Consider the following 20,885-nt stretch of genomic DNA (forward strand, 5'->3'; position numbering starts at 1 on the left):
ATTGTACACTGAAGGTAAATGGTACTGTAGGTACTTTAGTTCGGCGTCGTCGCTCGTCGGCTTGATATAAAATTACATTCTTGATTTCATTGACACGCGCTATGATTTGCGCGCGGAATTTCTTGTGTTGTGAATTTATTTTTGTATGCTATGCATTTTAATTGATTCAAATTGCAATGTTTCTCTAGTATGCATTTGAGACTATATTGTAAATTGTAATAATTGATCGTGGGTATAGTAATTAATTATTCTAATAACGCAATTAGTAATATATGTATTTTCGGTGGGATTCAAAACAAAAAATTGGCCCGTGATTTTTATGAAATTTCACCACATTGCAAATCACATCAATCATAGTTCATACACATGTATGACGAAAGTGATTAGTATTGTGGCTAACATTGACTCATCAGTTCATCACTGAAACCAGTGATAAATCAGTACCTATATCATATTGTGTTTGAATATTTTTAAACAATGATATAAGTATACAATTATTATAAATCGGTAAACTATCAAAGTAATCACAAACTTGCAAACATTGGTAAAATGTCCAGTAGTTTATGAGCCTATTCATTACAATCAAACAAACAAACAAAGTTTTCCTCTTTATAATATTAGTGTAGACAAACACTATGAATACGATCACGAATGCAAATTCGGGGATTTTCTAATTATTGCTAAATAATAATTGAATTCGTTTTGAAATACTCTATAATTTTTAGTGTATAAATAGACATTTATAATGTGGTGCTCATTTTTTTTGTACTGCTAACGCTATTGTAGGTACCTATTTTCGTTGTTTTATTTCAAGTGAACACGGCCATACAATTTTGTCACGAGCCGCCTATGATTGTAGGTACTTTTGTTAGGCTCCTTCGTCGTCCGCGTCGGCTCGAAAGTTCTTGATTTCATTGTCACGCGCTATGATTTGCGCGCGGATTTTCTTGTGTTGTGAATTTATTTTTGTATTATTATTATTTTTTATTTATTTTTTTATTTTATTGATTCAAATAAAATATTTCACTAGTATGCATTTGAGACTATATTGTATTATGTATAATTTATCGTAGGTATAGTTATTCTTATAACGCAGTTATATTTTCGGTGGGACAATTTGACCCGTGATTTTTCTGAAATATCACCACGTTGCAAATCACATCAATCATACACACGTATGACGAAAGTATAGTGGCTATAATTGACTCATCAGTTCATCACTGAAACCAGTGATAAATCAGTACATATATCATATTTTATTGTGTTTGAATATTTTTTAAACAACGATATATACAATATTATTATAAATCGGTAAACTACCAAAGTACTTCCGAATTTTCAGACAGACAAACAAGTAGTTTGAACACGCAGTTTTCTTATACTAGTAGCAAAAATCAAAACCATAATATTATGTTTCCCTACTATATTTTACTAAAAGTCGAGTGCGTCGAAATCGTAAATAATAATATGTTTTTCACCTTCCTGGTTATTTTCCCATAGTAAATAGTGTTTTAGGTTTGTTGTTGTAGGTAGGAATAATAATAATTATTCTTACATGTTGGTTATGAAATGTATATTGAAATAATTTACTTTTACAAATCATTAGTGATATAAGTTTTGAGTGAAAATGCTTGGATCAGCATAATATTATATGGTACTTCAAATACATGTTTTGATAAAAAAAACAATAGTGTAATAAAATAAAACTGCGTTTTATTGTAATCAATGTTGACAATTTTAAATTCCTAAATTATTGATCAATAAAATAGTTTACACCAACAAATATAACTTTTATTTTTATAACAATCGTTCATAATATAAACCGTAGCAGGTGGCGTTTTGAAGTTCTGTCTACTCATACAGAAAAATGGAAAACTTGTTTTTTTTGTAAACAATTTATTACTCATGTTGTTTGGCAACTCGAAGCGTGGTCGTCCGTCGTAGGTACTTTTGTTCGGCGTCGCGTCGTCGTCCGCGTCGGCTTGATATAAAACATTCTTGATTTCATTGACACGCGCTATGATTTGCGCGCGGAATTTCTTGTGTTGTGAATTTATTTTTGTATGCTATGCATTTTAATTGAATCAAATTGCAATATTTCTCTAGTATGCATTTGAGACTATATTGTAATAATTGATCGTGGGTAGGTATAGTAATTAATTATTCTAATAACGCAATTATATTTTCGGTGGGATTCAAAACATAAAATTGGCCCGTGATTTTTATGAAATTTCACCACATTGCAAATTATATATTATACAATTACAATTACAATTATTATAAATCGGTAAACTATCAAAGTAATTACAAACTTGCAAAATATGCTTTTCCGAATTTTCAGACAGACACACAATTTTATTAGTTTGTTTTAGCAAAGTAGGTACCTATACCTATACGCTTACGTCGCGCGTCGCGTCGTCGAAAACGGTGCGCCCAGAAACAAACATACCTAATTCAGTTACAATCCTTTTTTTGTTCCGTAATTTATTGTATTTATTCTAATACGATTTTTTTTATTCGTCGGCCAGTTCTACTAGGTATAAAAAGATAAAATTGAAATATAATTATTGTAGCGACAGCCATATTATGTTACTATGTTTTCGTAAATATGTTTTTCACCTTCCTGGTTATTTTCACATAATCTTATCTTATATATAAAAATGAATCGCAAAATGTGTTGGTAAGCGCATAACTCGAGAACGGCTGAACCGATTTCGATCATTCTTTTTTTATTATATTCCTTGAAGTACGAGGATGGTTTTTATGTAGAGAAAACGTAAATATTATGTACCACGGGCGAAGCCGGGGCGGACCGCTAGTATATATATATAAATGAATCGCAAAATGTGTTGGTAAGCGCATAACTCGAGAACGGCTGAACCGATTTCGATAATTCTTTTTTTATTATATTCCTTGAAGTACGAGGATGGTTCTTATGTAGAGAAAACGTAAACATGTACCACGGGCGAAGCCGGGGCGGACCGCTAGTCTTATATATAAAAATGAATCGCAAAATGTGTTGGTAAGCGCATAACTCGAGAACGGCTGAACCGATTTCGATAATTCTTTTTTTATTATATCCCTTGAAGTACGAGGATGGTTCTTATAGCTAGAGAGCTAGTTAGTTTAGTTTTAGTGCAGTGGCAGTGTAAATGTTGTTGTTGAGGTTATGTAAATTTAACACTTTAGTTAACTACCAAGATATAAAGAAATGAGGATAGGACACAATAACTATTGGTTGAGGTATTTATAAACTCATAATATACTTTAAAAAAAATCACGTTTTAATAAATTTCTAGAATTAAATTAGAACAGCTGATTCAAAATAGCCTAAAAAATCTTAATAATAATAATTACGCTTCACAGCAAGAAGAAATGTACCATATGTACCCGCACAAAGTCGATATTGTGTTGCCTACCGTTCGACTCAATGGCTAGGGTTGTAACTACCTTTAATAATTATTACCAAACTAATAAACCGAGTGATGCGAAATAACCATAATTCTTTTAGAGTTTGATAAAATGATCAGGCAGGTATTTTCTTTAATCCTCTGAATTCTCGGTTACTAAATTGTATCGTTGAAATTATTCTTAATCGCGTAAATTTAATAAATAATCATATGGAAAACACTTTTCATTTGTTTTTTTACTTTCACGCCCAACTACTATACAATAATTACGTTGTTTCGGTATTTTGACGAGAAAACGCAGGAAACATCCGTTGTATCATTTTAGATAGATTGTATATTTTGTATCTGTAGAATTGAAATCAAAGCTATGTATATGTTGTCTCCATTCTTTTCTTATCGGATTGTTGATCCCAATGCGAATGCGTCACTTAAATTTTATAAAAGACAATTAAGAACATCAAAAATAAAGTGATACGTAAATATTTCACAGTGCAATTGTATTATGTAATTAATAATAATTATATATTTATGAAAAAATAATTACATCAGATTTAATAATAGCAATTGTTTTGAATGTACATAATATGAATAAATGATTACATCATAATAGTAATAATCACAATTGTTTTATTTCCCATTTGTTGCAACCCTAGCATATTTTCATGTAGCAGCAGAAGTACCTACACTGGCGGCGCGGCGGCATCGTGCGACATCAAAGGCATTGCCTTACCACAGGCCTTACTAGGTAAGTTTATAATGACTCATTTCTTTTATTATATAATTTACGTTTTACTTTTACAGAATCCGATTCAATGGATTATGAAGACGAGTCACACAACGCCATACGATAGTGATGATGAATGAACATTTCAATAAATGCATGCGTGTTTTTTTATGTTGTTTTGTAATTGTTAATTGTTTCTTAAATAAAGAAATAAACTAAATATTTAAATGATGATTTGTTATTTGCAACACAACTTTATATTTGAGATTCTTTACAAATGTATATTTAGTTTTGTATCATCAAATTTATAAATTTTATTCCATAGTTTTCAAAATTAAATGTAAATGACCATAAAAACATTAATAAAGTAAATCATTGATGTAAGGTCAGGGAACGTAATACATATATACATCTGACCATGTAGAAGCTAAGTCTTGTTGACTGCTGAAGTCTGTAAAGTTTTGTTGTCTGCTGAAGTCTGTACGCAATGAAAATGTCTGCCGTTTCGAAAATAAGTTTTTAAGACCCTAATAAATAAAATATATGAATGGCAGATCTGGTCAAATACTTTCAAAATTGTATTTTTTTCAGCACTTTCATAAGTGTCTGCCAGAATGTTATCCGCGTGATAATGGTCTGCCATTGTTATTTTCCGATAGTAATAATAATCTATTTTCAAATATCAAAATGGCAGACGTGGTCAAATGGTTTCAAAGTTCGCCAAAAATTTCCACCTGTCTTACCTAAGCGCGCGCCCCGTCCACCACTCTGGGCTTAGTGACTCCTCATCTCATGTATAGTAGGTATAGGGGAATCAACACACAAAAATCCAGGTCTGGTCAAATACATACAGGTAGCTTTGCGCTAGCTCTCTAGCTATTACTTCTTATGGAGAGAAAACGTAAACATGTACCACGGGCGAAGCCGGGGCGGACCGCTAGTAAATAATAAAATAATAAATAGTGTATTAGATTTGTTATTGTATCTTGTATACCTACGAATAATTATTCTTACGTCTTGTTGGGAAATGTTCAAATACCTACCTATTGAAATAATTTACTGTTACAAATCATTAGTGTTATTAGTTTTGAGTGAATAGGCATGGATCAGAAATTCAGAATATAATATGCTACTAACTACTCAAATACATACATGTTTACACAACAAACACCACTGACCTCTATAACTATAAGTTATAGAGGTCAGTGACCGTCAGTGACAAACACTATGGATACCTACGCTCGCGAATGCAAATTCGGTGATTTACTAATTATTGATACCTAGTCATTGAATTCGTTTTGAAATAGCCTGTACTTTGTAATTTTTAGTGTTATAGACATTTATAAAATGTGGTGCTCATTTTTTTGTAATAAATCATCCCGAACGCTATTGTATTTTCGTTGTTTTATTTCAAGTGAACACCTATACAATTTTGTCACGAGCCGCCTCTGGCCTCTGGGTGAAATAAACAAGTCAAATGATTTTTGTTCTAATTGTATTTTGGTAGTAGTTTGTTTAGAATTTACACTACCATTGTTTAATTTTTATTTTGTATTTGCAGTAAAATAAAAAGATGAAAAACTTCATTAGGTATATTGTACGACACCTCACTCTGAATCGCGCTAGCGAAATTTTTTCGTTACAGAGCACATATACAACTTTCGGACAATCTTCATTGAGGCCGGCCGGCAAATCGAGTATGTCGAGAAACTTCACTTATTCAATGGAGGTATTCTACCTTCCTTCCTCCACAGTTGTGGGACCCCGACGTGCATTGAACACGCAGCTTTCTGATACTAGTAGCTAAAATCAAAACCACAGATATGTCTGTGATCAAAACCATAATAATATTTTTACCTATTATTTTACTAAAAGTCGAGTGCATCGAAATCGTAAATATGTTTTTCACCTTCCTGGTTTTTTTTCCATAGTAAATAGTGTTTTTGATTTGTTGTTGTATGAATAATTATTCTTACTTGTTGGTTATGAAATGTATTTTGAAATAATTTACTTTTACAAATCATTAGTGATATTAGTTTTGAGTGAAAATGCTTGGATCAGCATAATATCATATTTGCTACTTCAAATACATGTTTTGATAAAAAAAAACAATAGTGTAATGTAGGTAATAAAATAAAACTGCGTTTTATTGTAGGTAATCAATTTTGACATTATTTATTTCCCAAAATTACAATAAAATAGTTTACGCCAACAAATATAACTTTTATTTTTATAACAATCCTACTTCCTACTAATGCGAAAGTTCATACATGTTTCAAAAGAAAAACTTTTACTTTTACTATTATTTCAATTTATCCGGTTTAATTAAGACTTAATATTGATACATATGATCATTATAAATACAAATAGGAATTAACAATATAACGAATACGTGGCACAACTAAAATTTTACCGATACCACCCGTGGTCATTCTCCTTTGTGGGTCATTTGTAACAGGATGGCGGTTCTACAGCGAAAAAAGAAAAATGATGGTCAGAACGCTGATACCGGATACCTTAAGATACTGTAATATAAAATATTACTAGATTAGATAAAATATTATAGGTAGTATCTTCACCGTGTGTGACGCGCTTTACATTCACGCCATCTAGAGTTAAATCTTTATCATTTTTGTATACGTCTGTGTGTGTAAACGACCCTGTATGCAATGACAGATGTTAAAACGCATAATTTTACCGAATTGGGTGGATTTTAAGGCAATGATATAACATATTTCAATAAAATATAATATTCAGTAACCGCCATGACTATTCCTAGGTTTGATGACTATTCCAATTACGCAAAAACTCAAATAAACTAGAAATGTAGAATTCAGCGCCATCTAGCGGGATATTGGCTGGGAACAGATCGTTGCAATCACCTTAACGCAGTATTTTAAAAAAGAAAAAGAAGAAGGCGTAAAAAATGTTGACAAAGTTTTTTTAAGAGTTGCTGAGTGAATCCTGAATTCATTAGGTTATTTTTATTGCTTTATGTCTCATAGCGTTTTGATATTTATTTTATTTGTACTTGGTCTCTGTATAAGGAAATTTTTATTCGAATTTCAGTTTAAAAGAAATAAATGCCTATAACACTTTTTTTTACGAGTGTACATGCGCAAAAGTTCGTAGAGGCTATGTTCAGGCCCGCCAAGTTACGTTGGTCGTATTGTACGTCGGCTCAAGGCCGCGGTGCTGGATGTATCTGACGATCGTGCGCGCATCAAGCATGGCTAGGGTTGCCAACTTTTATTTGAAGAAATAGAGTATATCTGATTTTAAAGGAGGTAAATAAAGAGTAAATAAATATTTTTAAAAATGTATTTTTTTGTACTTTTTGCAATAACTAAGAATTTTTCATTATTTTTAAATGAATTATATGAATCCAAACATTCCAAATCTAAATTTATATATTTCAAGAGCTCATTTTTAATTAATTTTTAATGAAGCTCGGTTTCTCTCTTCCCGCCACTTCACATTCATGACCGAAAAGACTCTTTCAGTAAATGCTAAAGTGGCGGGAACAGAGAGTATACATATAGCTAATCATTTTTTTTTAAACAAACAAATTCATCAAGATATTTTTTTTTAAATAAATTGCCATTTTTCTGCAGTGGACTTTTGCATAAAATCTGTGTTATTCAACAATTCGCCTTGGAGTTCTTTTAAAATAATAACTTCTGAATATAAACTGTCCATGTGTACAAGGTTGATCCAAAAGTAATGATAATTGGGATTTCCTGTGTACATAAAAATCAAAAATAACCGTTTCTTGCTTGCTCATGTACTCACTAAGTTATCATAAAAAAATCATATCAATAGGCCACGTTTCCAAGTATTTACATTAATTTCTGTTGGCAACACTAATCTGCTGTACGTCCGCGCTATTCACTGTCCATCTGCACGACGTTCGTGGTGGTGGGGGTGCTTGCTGGATGAAAAGTTGGTCGTGCACATCCAGCAAGATAATAATAATAATTATTGACGTACGTCAACGCTATTCACTGTCGTTTTGCGTCGTGCATCGTGTATGACCTTGGCGGGACGTACGTCAAGATGGACCGTGAATAAAGCGTCTAACTTGGCGGGCGTGAAGTTCACGCAGAAGCACAGCGCAGAAGGCTGCGCACGAGCCACGAACGTTTTTTAGGAACGAAATGGTGGCATGAGGCGGCGTGCGCGGGGCGGAGATCTAGGCTAGGGATTGACTCTATGTAAACACGATCATCCCTGTATTCAATCGAATATCGCAATCGATTTTTATCGATTTGAAATTTATTGATTTTTGTTTATATGAGATACTGAACGAAATAGCTTTACAAACTTATTGAATTTTGTCGTTAATAAAAGAGATTTCGACTTTAATAGCTAAAAAAAACTAATAACATTTTATTTTCATGCTTGTAACTCATGTAAGACATGATTTAGTTAAATATTAATTACTTATAAACGACAACTACAATAACGACTGATTGAGAATACTTGAAACCTCTTATAAAATTAAATATAAATATATTTCACAATTCAATTTCAATCGATTTGAAAAAAAAATCGATTAATTAACATCTTCAGACACGCATAGTGAACATCCCTTTTTGTTTACGTCGTTTATCTTCGTGCATATTCGGCAATTCTCGGTAGGTACGCAATAGCAACTTAGAACTGCACATTTCACCATGTTTATTCGTAAATATGAAAAAAATTCCTGAGCAACGCACTTCGACAGCACTCAACCACGACTACGAGCGCTCGCGGCGGGAACGTCGTGTTGTTCCCACCTGTGCCTACTGTTCCCACTTGGTTGTTCGCATATATATACTCTAAGAGCGTTTTCACATTATCCGATCCGATATCGGATATCGGACGCCGATAGCCGATATCCGATATCGGAGGGAAGTAAAATGTATGAAACATGTACCTGTCTTTCACATTGTCCGGTCCGATATCGGATATCGGAGCCGACACCGATATGCCTGTGAGCTATCGGACGATAATGTTCAGTGTTGCCAACTCAATTTTCGAAAAGGCAGTATACCAACAGCAAAAAAGCACTAGTTTGTGTATTTTCAGTCTTATAGGGCGCTAAATCTTTAAAAAAATTCTTTGCTTTAACCTAAAATCCTTTAAAAGAAACCTTTAAACACACATTTATGTATTTATAGGCATTAAAAATACGATTTATACGGCAGGTATTTTAATTACCGTATTAAAATATACGGCAATTGGCTGAACTGAAGTAAACAAAAATATATTGCGTTCTTAAATTGAAATATCTATCTTCGAAAATATTAGTGTCTATCATCTTTATTTTAACTCATTCTGCCTCGCTCCTCCTCCTACTCGGATGTTGGTTGTGCTCTGTGGTTGTGCTGTTTATTGTATTGTTGTCATTGGGGACTTTGTTTTTAACCGACTTCAAAAAAAGGAGGAGATTTCACACCGATTTTATTTTTATTTTGAATTAACAACAAAGAATATTTGAAAACTTTTAATTCTAAAATAATTGCATAAGACAATAAAATAATTTATGTATCTTTACTTACAGGAAATTACAACAATCATATTAAAAAATATATATTTGAACGGGTGACAATATTATTTACAGTGTAATAAGAAAAAGAATAGAAAATGATGAACTTTTATAAAATAACTAGCGGCCCGCCCCGGCTTCGCCCGTGGTACATATGAAAAATAGATGTTGGCCGATTCTCAGACTTACCCGATATGCACAGAAAATTTCATGAGAATCGGTCCACCCGTTTCGGAGGAGTATGCAGACTAACATTGTGACACGAGAATTTTATATATAAGACTAGCGGTCCGCCCCGGCTTCGCCCGTGGTACATATGAAAAATAGATGTTGGCCGATTCTCAGACTTACCCGATATGCACAGAAAATTTCATGAGAATCGGTCCACCCGTTTCGGAGGAGTATGCAGACTAACATTGTGACACGAGAATTTTATATATAAGATGTATATAGTGTTCTTTTATAAATGTATATCTTGTTAAAAATACATTTAATAGATTTTGAAAGGTATTTACTAATATGTATTACTAAAACTATTAACTAATACTAGGTTGTAGTAGGTATTGATATAAATTTATTTAATTTATAATGTGTTAACATATACTATACAAATGACCGATATCAAAACTATTTAGTAAATAGCACATCTAAATAATATGCAGTAATTAGTGATATCAAATCTTTTTTACATTTTACTTTTCTTTTTTTGAAGTTGTTTTTTTTTACGTAGTTATTTTTAATGTATGTACAACTATGATCTATCATTTGAATTTTTTTTAATTATACCTTTTTTTATCAACTGGCAATTTAGTTTAGTTTTCTCTTAAAATTTCTGGCAACACTCATGATGATATCGGAAGGATTATATCGGACAATGTGAAAGGGAAAATTGTATCCGATATCGGATATCGGCTATCGGTGTCCGATATCCGATATCGGATCGGATAATGTGAAAACGCTCTAAGGCTAAATTACTTTTGGCTTACGTCCGCTAACGTGATACACAGATTGTCACGGCTAGCTGGAAATAAGAAGGTCATATAATACGTCCCCAGCTGTGTTCCAGACAGTTTACGCCGTGAATTGAACTGATTGGAAAATTTATATTATGATCGCAGCCAATTAGCCATGGTCATTTTTTTTTAATAATTTATTCAGTGTTTATTCATATTAGCCAAGGAGCTTAATATATCTAATACACTGGATACACTGGGGTAGATCCCTTTAAAAATAATAAAAAGTGCAAAAAAATCGCAGTCGGATGAAACCCATTAGAAAAGGAGGGGAATATGATGAAAATTAAAGGAAAAATAAATTACGGTCAATCCGAGTTCGGGAAGTGGGAGGGGGGAGCTTTTAAGAGAAAAAAATGGTTTCTCTCGATTTCCGACAAAACTACAAGTCCTACGGAAAAAAGTTCAATGGCAAAGTTGTAGGTAATAAAAAAATCTACAACTTTTGTATTGACAATTTTTTCACATAACCTCAAAATTTAGGTGAAAAATTCAAAAAACCAAGTTTTTGGTTTTTTATTTTTAACTACTTCAAAATTTATTTTTTTTCTACGACATTTGGTAGAAACTTGTTTTATTATGTCTCAAATACACTGTAATTTATTTGATTGAAAATATTTATTTTTTCGCCTTATTTTGAATTAATACCAAAAAAACAACCTAATTTTCAATCGAAAAGTCACCCGTCAAAATATCAGCTTTTTTCAAAAACTTTGGGAGCCTTTTATTCATCAAAATCTCTACTTTTATATGTTGTAAAAAAAATAAACCTTACCATAGTAAATGTTCTCAGGAAATGCTTACAAACAGTGTCATAATTAGCTTTTACTAAATCAGGCACACTTCTCGAACTCTATATCTTCTCTTGTATCGGCTTTTCGGTAATATTTCAAAAGAAAAAAAATTATCTGTTCTAAGTATAATATTTTACAGCATATTCAAAAGCAAAATGATGTCGATAAAAACATTTCAGGTAGTTTGAGAAGTGTGCCTGATTTAGTAAAAGCTCATTTTCACACTGTTTGTATGCATTTTCTGAGAACATTTACTATGGTAATGTTTATTTTTTTTTACACCATATGAAAGTAGAGATTTCAATGAATAAAAGGCTCCCCAAGTTTTTGAAAAAAGCTGATATTTTGACGGGTGACTTTTCGATTGAAAATTAGGTTGTTTTTTTGGTATTAATTCAAAATAAGGCGAAAAAATAAATATTTTCAGTCAAATAAATTACAGTGTATTTGGGACATAATAAAGCAAGTTTCCACCAAATTTCGTAGAAAAAAAATAAATTTTGAAGTAGATAAAAATAAAAAACCAAAAACTTGGTTTTTTGAATTTTTCACCTAAATTTTGAGGTTATGTGAAAAAATTGTCAATACAAAAGTTGTAGATCTTTTTATTATCTACAACTTTGCCATTGAACTTTTTTCCGTAGGACTTGTAGTTTTGTCGGAAATCAAGAGAAACCATTTTTTTCTCTTAAAAGCTCCCCCCTCCCTTTTCCCGAACTCGGATTGACCGTAATTTATTTTTCCTTTAATTTTCATCATATTCCCCTCCTTTTCTAATGGGTTTCATCCGACTGCGATTTTTTTTTGTTTCAAAAATTATCTACTCTAGTCTAGGAGATTTAAGTATGAACATTAACTTGTAACAAGAAAATATGACATGGAATGACGCCTGTATGTTTTTATCCCTTTCACACCAACTTGGCAAGTTAGGTGTGAAAGGGATAAAAAACATACAGGCGTCATTCAAGGTCATATTTTCTTGTTACGAGTTAATGTTCATCGTAGACAGAGAAACCAACTGTCTACGATGATCATACTGAAATCTCCAGTGTATTAGATACTAGCAGTCCGCCCCGGCTTCGCCCGTGGTACATATGAATCACGTTTTCTCTACGTAAGAACCATCCTCGTACTTCAAGGAATATAATAAAAAAAGAATTAACGAAATCGGTTCAGCCGTTCTCAAGTTATGCGCTTACCAACACATTTTGGGATTCATTTTTATATTATAGATAGATTATAGGCTTCTTGATATTAGCTGTGATATTAGCCATGGTCATTGGTCACAGTATTGCCATGGTTATAAAATATTTGACAGTTGACAATATTAATTGAGATTTGAAGTTGATTTGTTTATTGTTTTGATTCTGCTGTGATGGCTCATGGCTGATGGTAATTTGGTAATTATTTGATTCATGATTGTATTTAATTGTAAATATTGGACTTAGATAAAAGGTGATTTTTATTAAATTATTGAAGGAAGTTGAAATGTAATTGAAACTGATCATGTCGAAAGTATTACTTATTCGACATCTTCCTATCAACTTATCATTTCAAGATAAAGAACAACTTTTAAAACACTTTGGCGCTGAAAAGGTATGGGAAACTGCTAAAAAACGAAACTATATATTTGCGTCTTTTTCTAGTGTTGCAAAGGCAGAATCTATATTGCGCAGATTGCATCAGCTCGAAGTAGCACAGAGACGTTTAGTTGTTGAATATTCGTTTGAGAAAGAACCATCTTTAGATAAACAAAAAAGCAACGAAGATTCATCTCAGGCTACAATAAAAATAAAAGAATTCTTACGCGTATTAAATGCCTGGAATCCATCTGTAAATTTCTATCAACCACCACCTCCGCATCTCAAATACAAATACCCTGCCATAGATGCAAATATAGCTGTGAATATTATATTTGAATTATTCAACCATGCGCCACTTTACAATCAATTACTACACTTGATGAACAAAATGTCTCTGCGTGTCCCTTTTTCCGATAAACCAGAAGCTGTTGATTTCTTTAAGAGCACCTTCAGACCTTTCTTTCTAGATGAAATATTTGTGCCTCCTCCACACTTGCAAAGTGAGCCAGAATCTGAAATTGAAACCGACGAAGAAAATGATTATCCTAAACTGACTATGCCAATGCAAAAACCTCTAATAAAAAGGCAAAATATACTACCAATCACAAGAAAAAGACCTGCAGCTGTTCTGGCAACAGCTAGTATGTCTCAGCCTAAAAAAATTCTCATCAGTCAGGAAGAAGTATTTGAAGTTGTCACACCTGCCGCTGACACAAAGAAAATATCTCTAGTTGTTCATCAGGATGCTTTACAAAAACAAGTCAAAGAACCTATAGTTGTTGGTGAACTTGGGAAATTTGAAAAGGTGGATAAACCTCCAGAGAACATCCCCGAGGATAAAATAGAAGAGCCACCTACAATCACTAGGAAAGAACTACTTAAAAACAGATTAAGCTATAGTGATATGAAACTTCTTCCAGTTTTCAAGAATTACAATCCTGGGGAACCATCTATGCGATTATATATTAAGAATTTGGCAAAATCTACAACTGAACAGGATGTTAAAAGGGTTTACAAAGGTTATATAGAAAATTTATCAGACGAAGAACAAAATGGTTTTGATGTTAGAGTGATGCAGGAAGGCAGGATGAAAGGCCAAGCATTTGTTACATTTCCATCTATAAAAATAGCAGAAACTGCTTTAAATGAAACAAACGGGTATCTTTTGAATGATAAACCAATGGTTGTGCAATTTGCTAGAGCTGCTAATAAAAAGACTATTGATTAGATATTGTTTTTTATTTTTGTAGACTTAATAGTAGATAGAGCAAGTTGCAGAGACTTTGCATATTGCTGAGCTGTAGTAGAGAATAACTTATTTTCTACCTTATTAATTTACTAATTTAAAAATGAAATTTATGTTATAATCTATTATATGTAGCTTTGAATGTTATTTTGTACTAAAATATATTGAGCTCTATGTTCAATTAGACTAATACAATAAATAAAAATCCAATTATTTAGTAACTTATATATTCAATAATTCAATAGTATATGTTGATAACACCTTCTCTTCAGGCACCTGACTTTTGTTAATTATTCTATCTAAGTGAGGCATAACACTGCTGATGTTATTTAAATTATCAATATGTCCCACAACAACTTTTTGAACTTTTTCCAGTACATAACTGACTTTTTCATCTTTAATCATTAGATAGTGTTGGTAGAATGCGTCTAGAAGCAAAGTACACCAGTCATACATCATACTTTCATGTGCAATATTCAAGTCGGTTTCTGTAATTAAATATGCTACATAGCTCAATAAAAACAGTCCGTTATCTAAAGACATGCCATTTCGTAAATGTGGTAACATCAGAGCATCACTAAATGATGTTTTAAGGAGGTGATTCAACAGCACAAATTTTGACGCTAATTCATAATTTTCCTCTGAATAATCTAGCTGAGACGAACAGAACTTCAAAAATTCATCTTCATTTGTCACATCAATAGAATCTACATTCATTTCCTTTAGAGTAAAATTTAATAACATAACTAGGTTTGATTCAGGTATATCTTGGAACTCGAGTAATGCCTTCAAGATGTGATTAAAATCATGAGTTTTCACTAGAGAGGGAATGATCTGAGCGAAAATACTGCGTTCTGACAACCCTTTAGGTAATAATTCCTTCATTTCATCACTAATTCTGTATAAGGGTTGGTCTGAAGTACCCCAATCAGCTATGACAGTTTGATTTTCTTGTACATCGTGGGAGCCAAGTAGACTTGAGAGGTTTCTATCTGTTTCCAAAATGTATGGCAACATTCCAATGTGATTTGACGCTTGTAGGAGTATTCTACTGTTGAAGCAATAGAGTTTAGCATTTTGCGTGTACATTTTCATTGGATATTTGCATGATCCAACTCCCAACGCCACATTATAAGCAACAAGGATAGCTCCATCTTGTTCAATATTGCTGCCAAAGAATATTAAATTATTCTCTCCCATCCATGCAAGGGACACCTCAGATACTGTAGAAATCCAGGGTATTGAAAATGTAACTTTCCAGGTCTTTTCTTTTATGTCATATACACCCATTTTGGAGTCACTCCCTGAAAACAAATTACATTCAATGTATTAGTGATTATATTAGAGTAAATTGTAGACTTAATAAAATGTCTATTTTCAGAGGCTGAATTAATCTATGTTCTAAATGAATGTAATGATGTTTTTACAGACCAAGTTGATGATTTTTTATAAATATTATCTATTTACTCAAGAAATAACTTTACAATACTTACACAAAACATATATATTTTTACTCTGTGTACATATCAGATGTCCAACTACATACACATCATCTGATCTTGTGACTTTTAAACGATTAAGCTTTGCTTTTTCCAAATCACCCAATTCATCTCTTATGGGACAAGTAATTATTTCATAGCTGTCTTTCTTATTTTTCAAAACATAACAAACATATTCCATTTTATCTATTGTGCAGCAAGCTACATCAATTATTGTTTCAGATTCTTTTATAAGTAGTTTGTTTTCATAGGATTTCCTGTTATCCACACCGTATGGAAGTGACGCACAGTTGCCATTTTCAAATATTATGAGAGCTGTGTCATTTGTTCTTGCTACTAGTTTAAGAATGTTGATAGAAAACTGTAATTAAAATGGTGAAAATGGTTATTAGTGTGAAGTTTATGTGTATCAAAATATTTGAATTTATCAACAATTTGTTTGATTGTTGAATTTATCAACAATCAAAATAAAGTTACGTAAAACAATTAAAATTATTGAAAACATTGCTGTTGCTAAATTGGTTACCTTGTATTTTTTTAATTTATCCAAATTGTCATCATCATTCTTCCAAGACTTTATTGTATTTTTGTTGAATACACCAATATAGGATTCTTGTTCTTTATCGTAAATCACTGGAGCTGTTATATGGTCCTTTGATGTCCATCCACCAATTTGCTTCTGGTCAGAGAGCTAAAGACAACAATATAACAATTATTTTATGCATTAATATGATTGAAAACAAAAACTTATAAATAAAAATGTATTATTAACATATTTAATGTTACTAAAATGTAATAAATATGAGGAATTAAGCATGCAATCAACGTACCCTGTATTTGTTGACAACATTTCGGCTTAGAGTAACCACAACATTTTCACTTTCTTTGTCTTCGGTAACACCGAGAAAACTATTTTGATCAATCAATGGACACAGGATGTAGTAACTTTGAAATTTTGCCATTTTCTGTTTAATTTTATGTTTTTACAAAATATATAGCATAGCCTGAAAACCAAACATGTGGTATTGTTTTGACATATAATTTATAAATGTCGATGAAATCAGTTGAGTGTTGACACTTGTTTGACAGTTGATACCGGAAATTCATAAAACGTAAAAAAAAAAACATATTTTAAAAATTATTTTTAGAACTAATAAAATACTTGTTTTGAAGAATTAAAAATACGTGTGTCTTCCATTTTAATATTGACAAAAATAATACCTGTAAAAATAATATATTTTATTGTTGCACGTTGCATGATTAAATAATAAGCCTAGTGATACCAGTTAATAATGTTTTGTCACGATCAAGGTCAACCGTCAATGCCGCGATTCACTACGAATACGATTTTCGTTGGCTGTTTAGCATGAATGTGTTTTACAAACTGAATAATGTGTTCTCTTTTCAATATAGGAGTGTGAAAAGCACAACACTATGGTGTTATCCATGTGTTTTAATAGTGCGTATGTATTTGTAGTAGGTAGGTTACTATTGTATAACCAAATTACCAAAATTGAACTTGGTAATTCGAAATCTATTGAATTTATCAGTGTCAAAAGGTCGCTAATTCAGTGTTATTTGCGTGCCTTATAAAATTGAATTCATTTTGTGACAGTTATTAGTCGTAAGAGGTAGCAGTAAGCGTAAAAATGTCGACTGCCGGAAAAGTTATTAAGTGCAAAGCGGCCGTAGCATGGGAGGCCGGTAAACCTTTATCCATTGAAGAAATCGAAGTGGACCCGCCCAAGGCTGGTGAAGTTCGTGTCAAGATCCTCGCAACGGGCGTTTGCCATACTGATGCCTACACCCTGTCAGGAAAGGACCCCGAAGGCGTGTTCCCTGTTATTTTGGGACACGAAGGTGGTGGAATCGTTGAAAGTGTCGGTGAAGGCGTGACCACAGTGAAGCCTGGAGACCATGTGTTGCCTCTTTACGTGCCTCAGTGCAAAACATGCAAATTCTGTCTTAACCCTAAAACTAACCTCTGCCAAAAAGTTCGTATCACACAAGGTCAAGGTGTGATGCCCGACGGAACAAGAAGGTTCCGTTGCAAAGGAAAGGAGTTGTTTCACTTCATGGGCTGTTCGACGTTCAGTGAATATACAGTTGTTCTAGAAATTTCGCTTTGCAAAATTGCGGATAACGCTCCATTAGATAAGGTATGCCTACTCGGTTGTGGTGTGACCACTGGATACGGCGCAGCCCTCAACACTGCCAAGGTTGAACCCGGATCAAACTGCGCGATCTTCGGCTTAGGCGCTGTCGGTCTGGCCGCCGCTCTCGGTTGCAAAGTCGCTGGCGCTAAACGTATTATCGGAGTGGACATTAACCCTGATAAATTTGAAACGGCTAAGAAGTTCGGCGTCAACGAGTTCGTTAATCCGAAAGATTACGACAAACCCATCCAGCAAGTGCTCGTCGACTTAACTGATGGAGGATTGGACTACACTTTTGAATGCATTGGTAATGTTAACACCATGAGAGCAGCTCTTGAAGCTTGCCATAAGGGCTGGGGTGAATCTGTTATTATTGGTGTTGCTGCAGCGGGAGAGGAGATCAAAACTCGCCCATTCCAGCTTGTTACAGGCCGTATATGGAAAGGAACAGCTTTCGGTGGCTACAAGAGTCGCGACAGTGTACCCAAGCTAGTGGAAGATTACTTAACAAATAAGCTGCCCTTGGATGAGTTTGTGACCCACAAAGTCACACTCAATGAGATCAACGAGGCCTTCCACCTGATGCATGTTGGAAAGTCCATCCGTGCAGTCGTTGAATTCTAAATACCTACCTCATTTTGAACTTGACATGTTTATTTATTCCAGTGAATTTGTATTTTGTAAAACAGCATTTATGTATTTTTGAAATACATTTTATTATTACATAGAACAGAGCTTTTATTTGACAATGTGATATAAAAAACCTTTTCTTCCCTGGTTCCTAGATCTAATATGTTATCCTATAAAAATAGGTTTTGATCAGAATATTATGTTCTCTAAAGTAAATATGTAAAAAATTTATTGTTACATTTAAAAAAAAAATGTTGTGTGGTTTTATGAAACCACGGTAAAAGTGAAACTGTTCGAACGGTTCCGAACACTGCTTTGTGTAGCGCATGTCGCGTGACGGTCGGCTGCCGAGTAGATACCTACTCGGCAGCCGCGATACACGCGACATGCGCTACACAGACCAAAAAGTTTGAGACGATGTAATAAAAGTTTCACTTTAAAAAGTAAAAATTACATCATCATCATTCACAACGATGAATATAAATAATTATTAAGTAATTTGATAAGGGTAGCTTATCACTTGATATAAAATATTATCTTGTTTGCCACGACCGCGACATGACATACAAACTTATCTCTACATTCATAGTAAAATGTGGCAACTTTCTTGAGATTAGAAATAAAATTAATGAGAGAGTAATGATAGATATGATATTATTATTGTTTAAAAAAAACAGAACTATTAGCAAAGAGCGATTCCTTTCTGGTAGTTAAAATTTGTGAAATAGTATATGTAAATAGTAATATATTGGATAGATAATAAGAAAATAATAATGACTAAGTATAGTAGATGATAATTCTTGTTTTTCATGATATAAACAGAATATACCTAGGTTACATTCTCATCAATTTGTTTTTCGCATACCTAATATTAAGGCTTGTTACATACGAAGTCGACATTTCAACAAAAAAATGTCACAGATAATTCATATAAAATTTTAAGAAGGTACTATGCAATATGGAGGTGGTAATTGAACTACTTCATCTGAATTTCAATTTAGTTCAGTCACTTTTGAGTTAATCCATAATACCTACATTACAAATAAAACAAAAGGTTAAATCTAGGAAAGACTACAATATATTAAGCTCTAGATATTAAACTCAAAAGTTCATTTTACTTTATCACTAATCACACCAAAATAACACTAACAAAAAATGGTCTATTAGCCATTCTATTAGCGTCAAACGGTACAAAGATAAACTTGTTACGACCTTGAGACTAGTTTTTATTTATTTACTCGTTTCAAACAGCAAACTAGTATTTTTCACGAATTTAGTTGTACTTGTAGAAGGGATATAAATAAAGTGGGATGGGCTTATCCATAAAGATATATGAAATTACTTTAATAATGTATTTGCAGCCGAACTCAGATCTACAGATATTTTAAGAAACAGGGTTATAAATTGATATTAATAGATCATCACTTATATCAGATATATCTAACCAATTCTGTATATCGATATATGGTAGCTTTTTCTAGCTTTAATTTAATTAGAATTTTATGTACTTTTATTTGTAAAAAAATAAAATATTTACTAAGAATATGTTTTTATCATTGCATGAATTTACCTGTAACTCTTTAACAAAGAAAATCATTTACTTACCGGTAAAACCTGCTAGCTTTGCCAACGGTTGCAGACTTTGCCATAGCCAACTTCTGAGGGAAAAAGTGTAGTCACATCTTAATATCAGTTTTTTGTCATGTATGCATTCCTTTATAGTAAAATTTATGAGTTAAATGAGACACCGAATGAGATGTGGCAACCCAGCTTGTTTTTGAGATGTAATTTTCGGCGGTTACTTTTTTCGAATGTTGGCGGTATGAAACTTAGTGCTCCGGAACTTTTACAAAAACAAACGGGAAAAGCATTGCCTACGTAAGTATTTTTTTGATATTATGTTAACATAATGTTCTTTAGCTAAATAAAAGCTGATTTACTGTGCTACAAGCTACCTTTACTTCGCAATTGGTATTGGTAAATTCAACAACCCCAATCACAACGTCTGTGATGGTGACTTTGCCATGTTTTGTTGGAGGTTAGGGCTGCCACAAAATTTCTGATGAATATTTTATCAAGTTTAAAATAACAACAATTTTTATATTCAATCAAGATCATATAAATAAGAATTTGTCATTGTTTAAATCTTTTAGGAATGTCGTGTAATGTGTGATATTAAAAAAAAAAGTTAGTTTAATGAATACTATTTTTTTTGTTTTATTATGTAAAACAATTCAAAGTTAAGAAACTAACTAGAAGTAATTGATTATGTTTTTTTTTTACTTTTACTAAATTGTTCC

At 32.6% G+C, this 20,885-nt stretch overlaps 4 protein-coding genes across 4 annotated transcripts in view; 2 read left to right on the plus strand and 2 right to left on the minus strand.

Moving 5' to 3' along the window:
* Aps (diphosphoinositol polyphosphate phosphohydrolase 1 Aps) overlaps positions 1-20,885 on the minus strand; it is a 158,873-nt gene that overhangs the window by 97,536 nt on the left and 40,452 nt on the right. The window lies entirely within an intron of this gene.
* Positions 12,836-14,299, plus strand: LOC149483729 (RNA-binding region-containing protein 3-like). Its single transcript, XM_089701275.1, has one exon. The coding sequence runs from the start codon at positions 12,978-12,980 to the stop codon at positions 14,280-14,282; it is 1,305 nt and encodes a 434-aa protein (XP_089557401.1). The 5' UTR covers positions 12,836-12,977; the 3' UTR covers positions 14,283-14,299.
* On the minus strand, positions 14,511-16,842 carry LOC149483730 (nucleolar protein 11). The gene is made up of 4 exons (XM_089701276.1): positions 16,630-16,842; positions 16,326-16,490; positions 15,794-16,160; positions 14,511-15,604 (listed from the first exon to the last, which is right to left on the minus strand). The coding sequence occupies exons 1-4, from the start codon at positions 16,759-16,761 to the stop codon at positions 14,523-14,525; spliced, it is 1,746 nt and encodes a 581-aa protein (XP_089557402.1). The 5' UTR covers positions 16,762-16,842; the 3' UTR covers positions 14,511-14,522.
* Fdh (alcohol dehydrogenase class-3 Fdh) lies at positions 17,122-18,685 on the plus strand. The gene has a single exon (XM_089701278.1). The coding sequence runs from the start codon at positions 17,449-17,451 to the stop codon at positions 18,577-18,579; it is 1,131 nt and encodes a 376-aa protein (XP_089557404.1). The 5' UTR covers positions 17,122-17,448; the 3' UTR covers positions 18,580-18,685.

Source organism: Colias philodice, chromosome 12 (assembly GCF_061535455.1).
Source record: "Colias philodice isolate Cphi_HAF_F1 chromosome 12, ilColPhil1 Martin Lab GWU primary, whole genome shotgun sequence".
NCBI classification, from domain to species: Eukaryota; Metazoa; Arthropoda; class Insecta; order Lepidoptera; family Pieridae; genus Colias; species Colias philodice.

Coding starts and splice junctions, on each gene's coding strand:
- LOC149483730 (XM_089701276.1), bottom strand. CDS start 16,761: ATGGCAAAATTTCAAAGTTACTACATCCTGTGTCCATTGATTGATCAA. Junction 16,491..16,629: donor ATGTTGTCAACAAATACAGG/GTACGTTGATTG, acceptor TGTTGTCTTTAG/CTCTCTGACCAGAAGCAAAT. Junction 16,161..16,325: donor ATAAATTAAAAAAATACAAG/GTAACCAATTTA, acceptor TTTTAATTACAG/TTTTCTATCAACATTCTTAA.
- LOC149483729 (XM_089701275.1), top strand. CDS start 12,978: ATGTCGAAAGTATTACTTATTCGACATCTTCCTATCAACTTATCATTT.
- Fdh (XM_089701278.1), top strand. CDS start 17,449: ATGTCGACTGCCGGAAAAGTTATTAAGTGCAAAGCGGCCGTAGCATGG.